General features: G+C 29.7%; 1 protein-coding gene across 1 annotated transcript; it reads right to left on the bottom strand.

The window, feature by feature from the left end:
- Positions 1-200: 200 nt before the first annotated feature.
- LOC114310441 (NAC domain-containing protein JA2-like) lies at positions 201-3,362 on the bottom strand. Its single transcript, XM_028256413.2, has 3 exons — positions 3,149-3,362; positions 2,185-2,459; positions 201-272 (listed from the first exon to the last, which is right to left on the bottom strand). Exons 1-3 carry the CDS (start codon positions 3,360-3,362, stop codon positions 201-203), a joined length of 561 nt encoding a protein of 186 aa, XP_028112214.2.
- Between the last annotated feature and the right edge of the window lie 3,620 nt (positions 3,363-6,982).

Raw genomic sequence — 6,982 nt, 5'->3', positions numbered from 1 at the left:
ATTGCAGATGAGACTGTGAGATGCAATCCTTATTTGATTCCCAACAATATTGTGGAATTAAACAATTAAAGGTCTTGTTAATCTGTTAAAATGACTTAAAAAGATTGTACTTTTTTTTTTTTAATTATTGCATACAGAATGTATAATCTTTTCAAGTTTTACACACATTAACAAAATCCAATAATAAAATTAAAAATGTCTCAGTCAGACTTAGAACGAGGTTTACTGTAATCTTGCCCTCTTTTTAGTCTTCCCAACACCCATTCATTTCCCTGCAAAAACATAAAAAAAAAAAGAAAAAGGAAAATGAGAAGTTGATAATGAATGTTTGATTTCTCATACTAAAATGCATCTTCTACATGGAAGCAGCCACAGATATACAGTAAATAAATGCTTTATTATTTTATATTTACGGAAAATGTTGAATATTTATATTTATTTTTAATAAAAAAATAAAACAAAAATATTTTTGGCACATATATACATTTCGAAAATTTGTTTTGAAATGAACAAGGGTGATAGCCAATAACCAGGTGCTGGGAAGTCACTAGTGTCAATCGGTGGTGGCTGGAGGGTTGGGAAGGGAGGAATGAAAATTTTGTTTTCAAAACAGGTAAAAACATTTTTTAATTTGCTTATTAGAATTTGGCAAATTATAAGCTATTTATATTTCTTGGAAATAAAAATAGACACTAAATGAGGTTTTGTTTTTTTGTTTCTAAACTTTTGTGAACATTAAAAAAAAAAAAAAAAAGGAGGTAAAAAAAGTTACTTACCTGTCATACCATATCATTGTAAATAAATTGTAGAATTTAAATTGTAAATTTTTGGTATTTCTCAAAATACTTATAGACTCATATATTGATACACTTGACGTGAATTATTTTGTGAAGTGGTTATTTCCTCTTCACATAGTGTGCAGGTGTTCTAACTTTCAACACCTTGACATGAACTCAACCAAGTATTTGGGAGTTTGAATAATTTTAAATACACTGAATTTGATTAGAATTAGACATAATTCTCAAATGGATTGAGACTCATTACATGTGAGAGTCCACTCTACACCAGAGGATTGTACTTGATTTTATGATCCGATTCTATTTATATTTAGAAGAATTGGTAATAGAATAATAGATTAGTATAATTTATTATTGCCAACCCCAAGAGGTTGGCTTAATCGGTGCAACTTGAAATTTGGAGGTATACTAGGTGTTATCAACTTCTTATGGTCACGCTCCGAGATTTGCCCGATTCATGTAAAGGGAGGTGCTTTTGCGTGGATTCCATAGTTAATTAAGGTGTGCGTAAGGGAAAATTTTATTTCCACACATTACTTCCTCTATTTCCACATCTTTTCTCAATACACACACTAAATAAATTTAAATTATTAGCTTTCATTCAATACACATCCTATCATACCAAAAATACCCTTACCATCTTCATCCTCCAAACCCTAACCCTAACAAGCCACCACTGCTGTTGCCGTTGGCGGCGGCACCTCTTCCCCTCCCTTTCACTTCCAGTCGTTACCCCCACCCCTCCCTCCACCCGTCGGCGCCACTTCCGCTACCTCCATTGCCGAAATTGATCCCTGAAATAAGATGTTCAGTTTCTCTTTGCTAGAGGGAACATGATAGGTTTACATGTTTGTAATTTCAGTAATGTAATTACATATGACCGTCGGTGATATATTTTTCTCTGTTATAAAATTTTATTTAGAATTTGTATTTGTAGTGATCCAAATTGCTGAGTGGAAGTTACAGAAAACCATTGTTTGGCCAATTATATTGCAAGATGATGATTATATATATATTTTTTCTGGTTTAAGGAAAATAAATTTTATTTTTTGAAAACATGGGAAACAATTATATTAATAAACAAAAACATACATAGGCCATTCTAATCAAACAACAAAATGGAGAAGAAAAAAAATGTCAAAAAATTAGTTATGATGTAGAAAAAATTACCGCTGTTCTTCATATTAATTGAGAATTCATTCCCCAAACTTGTTCTCTGTTTTTTTTTTGTAGAGAGTTAGAGATAGGGTTTTGGGAAAGGGATATTTTGGTAATTTAATTTTAAGACAAAAATGTAATAAAAAAAAAAATTATTAAGTGTGTAGAAAGAGAATTACCCATGCATAAGTTAACCCGGATAGCTAGTCATTAAAAAAAATGTTATTACCTTTAAAGTTTTTGTGTCACAATTGAAGTGTATTCGAAATTGTTCCATCCTCCAATGTGTTTTCTTTGCTTTAGGAATTGATCCTGAAAAATAACTGAAATTGATCTTGAAGGCATAAATGTCTCCATTGGAGTTATAGATTGGATCTTCAATTCCTATTGACCTCCAAAATCCTATTCCATTTCCAACCTCTCTAATTTGTTTTCTTTCACCATAAAAATATTCATCATATTGGATCAAGAAGCACCAATCTCTTCCATTTGTTGGATTTGACACTGTAAAAACAAACAAAACAATAAAATTTGATAAGCTAGTGTGCTCAACATATAGTCTTGAAGATAAAATCCAACACATAATTGTACGTTATTTAATTATAAAGCTAAAATATTACATTGTAGTGATTCAATATTATTGAAATACTATAGGTTTGTAGAGGAATATTATTGAAATACTATAGGTTTGTAGAGGACGGAGGAGAAGAAGCAACAAAAAACCATAATGCCAACCTGTGTCATCTTTAGCCTATCGAATAGTAAGTCACCCACAAGGTTTTAGGTCTGAATCCTGGTGTCTCCGATCTGTATCAGACTGTTTGTCGGCCCTTACACTCATGTTTTGGTTGCCAGCTAGGGGTGAAGGGATGGTAATTTCTTCACAAGAGAGAGATGATCATGATCTTTGCCTTCTCCTCCTCCTCCAAATGTGTTCTTTAGAATGCTTAGATCTAAAAAACAAAAACAAAAACAAAAAACAATCAAATGAAATCAAAACCATAATCCTAGAATGATATACAATTCAAGCTATATACCCATTTAGATCAATGCATGATAGCATACAAAACCACATATAATGAAACTAGTTTTAACTATATAGGTTTTACATATTGGCTGATACAAATATATATCCATACTATTATTTAAAACCATAATATATATATATATATATATATCAGAAAATTACACACCAAGATTGTTAGGAGGCTTGCTATAGAACTCAATTGCATCAATCTCCATCATAATTTGAGAGGGAAGAGGTGTGTTTAGGACCTTGTTGATCAAATAATGAGTCATCAACTCTTCTTGTGTAGGGCTAAACCTATATCCAATTGGTAATTGTGTGACTATGCTTTTGTCTTTGACTTGGTTTGGTGTGATTATGCCTTGTATGGTGGTGTCCATATATCCATACATAAAAATGGGAAAGAAGACTAATACCAACATTGTAAATAAATAATAAATCATACAAGAGAGGAAGGAATATAGTGAAGAAGAAATGAGTGAAAGTCCCATATTTATAATAGACAATAAGTTACTGAAAAACCACAACCAAATCGAAAATGAGTCGTCGTTTCCTAGTAGAACATCAACACTACAAGAGATAAAAACGTGAAGACCATTTCAATCTTTGTTTGTGCGACTGTCTTGTGATGAAAGACAATCACCTTTGACAGAGACTTTGTATTGTTGGGATCCTAGGTTTGAACGTTAATCTTCATTTGAATCCAATATATATATATAAATAAATAAATAAAGAGTTTTGTTTTATAGTAAAGGACCACATAATCCTAGTTAAAAACTTATGTAAATTAAACCGATGACTGTTGGAAATTTAAAAATATATATATAATATTTCTTATAAGTTTGACATAATTATAACAACTTGATGAAGTAAAGATACTAACACAAATAATGTGAAAATGCAGGTAAACTATACATTTCAATATAAAAATTATGACAATTTTTTTTTAATTTTTAATTTAATTTAATTTTATCCGTACAAGTAACGAATTAGGGTGAGGGTTGTCGCTAAAAGTAAAAATTTTATTGCAAAAAATATTTGGAGATCAATTCATGTAGTCATGAGGGTTGTCGCTAAAATGTCATCTCGAAAAAATAATTAAAAAAGCTTATAATAAATGCAATTTTAGGACCAAAATAATTGGTGTAAAAAAGATTACTTTTGGTTAAAATTTGTGGTCCCAAAATTATACTATTTCATCAATAAACATTCAATTTTTAAAAATACAACAATGACAATTTCAATAGCTAAAATATTTCATATTTAAAAAGTGATTTTGTTCGTAATTTTTGTGTCTCAAAATTCTTAATTTGTACAATAGTTACTGTTGTGCGTACGATAAGATTCATCATGAGTTTTATTTTGATAATCTGAACCATTTATTTATTAGGATATGTCAAGTAGAATATCCCTGCAAAAACTCAAGTTGATCGAATATTGGTAATTCTCTTATCAAATTACATTTGTATGCAATTTTATACTCAAAATCATATCTATCATTTTTTTTTACAAATCCAAATTTGATCTAATCATAGGACTACCAATGCCCGATCGAGACTTGATTTTTTACAGATATATTTTACTCGATATACTTTAAAAAGTAAACGGTTCAAATTATCAAAATAAAACTTGAAGTAAGCCTTATTGTGTGCATAAGAGTGGCTGTAGTGCATAGGGCACAACAGCCACTCTAAATCCTTGAAAAGCGAGTCTATCTATACATTTTGGAAAATAAGTTAAAAATAGATTTTTTTGAATTTTTGTAAAAAATGTGTAAAAAAGTAGAGATATGATATAATCCAAAATAACCAAAAAGCCAAAAAAAAAAAAGGCTTTTAATCGTGTTGCCAAAATAAATTATTGATGATGAAAAGTAACCTGAGTGTTGTGTGAATTAAAACTGTATGAAAGCTACTATGCCTTCGTTTGGGATGTGGGTTGGCTTTTTGACTTCTTAGCTATTTTAGACTAGAGCTAAAAAGTCTCATTTCGGATAAACTTTTTGGCTTTTTTAACTTTTGTGAGAGAAAAATTAAAATGATTATGATTTGGATGCGACATTTTGACTTATTGAGCTAAAAAGTCTTTTTTTTTTTTATGTAACTAAAATAGCCCAAACCCAACCCAAAACTACATGCCAAATATAGCCTATGTTAAACTTGTAGAGGTCAATGTATTTTTCTTTAAATCTCAAAGAAAGTTGTTGTAATTTACTCAAAAAAATGATAAATTACACTAAACTCCCTTGAAGTTTGGAAAAATAGATTAAACTACACAAATTTAACATAATTACATTAGAATCCCTTAAAGTTTTAAGTGACATAACACTCAGGTCTCTTTTCATCAGTAATTTATTAATCATAGAAATAAAAAAAATAATATTGTTATCATTATTTTATCTTATTTATCTTTGTGTTTACACACATTTTTCATTAGTTTCGGTCATTTTATCATTATTAAATGAGAAATTAGTGTAATTACATTAAGGGAGTGGATTCTCTTAAATTGGTTATCTTAACTTGAAAGAACGTTTGGCCTTGATGAATCCATTTTGGGGCCGACTTCAGTAATTTAAATCGTTCACTTTTTAGTACTCGTTGAGTAGAATATTCATGAAAAAATTAAGACGATCGAATATTTATAACCATATGTTTCAATTATATTTATATTACAAAAAATTGATGGTTACTTTTGAAATTATAATTGTTGTCAATTTTTAAAGCAAATGTGATTCAAACAAATAGTTACTAATATCTGATCATCTTAATTTTTTGCATGAATATTCTACTCAACGAGTTTTGAAAAGTGAATTATTCGGATCACTAAGGTTGGCCCCAAAATGAATCCACCAAATTCAAATACTCTCTCAACTTGAATCATCAGCTTGAGAGAATCAAATCCCTTATATTAAACTATTAGGATTTGTTTATTTTTTTTAAACTCCAAAGATGGCATAATTTACCAAAATCAAACAAGAGATTTTTGAAAACTACGACGTTAATTGACTTTTCCTAATACTCAAAACTCATGAAACCTATCGAGTTTTTATTGATGGATGGATAAAGATCTAAAAATGAATTGAGCCAATTTCCACAAAATATGTAACTTGAAGATCCCAACTCATCTAACCCACCCGTGTTCGATAGGTCTGTCTTGTTGCTTTTCCAGCAAGTTAACTGCAATCTCGCTTTTCAATTAACATGTTAGAAAATACATGAATGGCGTATTTTTAAAAATTCACTAGTAGGATTATGATAATTGGGTCGATTTTCTTTTGAATAATATACACAAAAAATCTTACAGCACGAACAATTCAGATTATTGAAACGAAATTTGAAAACAATACCCTCCAAACCTAATCATGGGCTGAAAAGAAGCCCAGTCCTTAATTACATAAACAATCAGATTATGTTTACATGCTTTTAGTAAAAATTCTATAATTACAATTATAGAGTTAATTGATGAAAAATTCATACCCATAAGGCCATATGTTTTTGTTCTAATGCTTGATTTTTTTGGTGATAAAGATATATTTAATGAAATTGTTTGGTGATAAAGAAAAATTATTTTTTTGAATTAATTTTTTTCCAATTGTATCCCCACCGCTGGACTGCCACCGACTAGTCACTGGAAAAGTTGTCAGTAGTGGTAGTGGCAGTGGTGATAGTGATGATATGAACAGATAAATAACACATGGACAGATATATAGATAAGTCAGAGTAAAATGATCTTTCAAATTATAATTGTCCACTTGGCCCCAAAAAACAAAGCTTGAGTTTAAAAATTGACTGTGAGCACCATTATTTCGCTTGGAAATAATTTTTTTAGCTGGACTTTTTTGTTATTTTAGCTTAGCTAAAAAGTTCCGTTTATAATGAACTTTTGACTTTTTTGTAATTTTGTAAGAGAAAAAGTGAAATGATTATGGTTTGAATGTGACATTTTGTTTTATTAACTTTTTAACCTATTTTACCTTTTAATAGTCTAAATTAGTCCCACC

This window comes from Camellia sinensis, chromosome 15 (assembly GCF_055761805.1).
Source record: "Camellia sinensis isolate YWXY chromosome 15, ASM5576180v1, whole genome shotgun sequence".
NCBI lineage: Eukaryota > Viridiplantae > Streptophyta > Magnoliopsida > Ericales > Theaceae > Camellia > Camellia sinensis.
The sequence above is the reverse complement of the archived record's forward strand: the minus strand, read 5'-3'. Positions and strand labels throughout refer to the sequence as shown.

What these genes read in the sequence shown, in the direction of transcription:
- LOC114310441 (XM_028256413.2), bottom strand. Translation starts at nt 3,362, where the DNA reads ATGGACACCACCATACAAGGCATAATCACACCAAACCAAGTCAAAGAC. An exon ending in CAAGCCTCCTAACAATCTTG is followed by an intron (nt 2,460 to 3,148) that starts GTGTGTAATTTT and finishes TTGTTTTTACAG; the next exon opens with TGTCAAATCCAACAAATGGA. An exon ending in GTGACACAAAAACTTTAAAG is followed by an intron (nt 273 to 2,184) that starts GTAATAACATTT and finishes ATGTTTTTGCAG; the next exon opens with GGAAATGAATGGGTGTTGGG.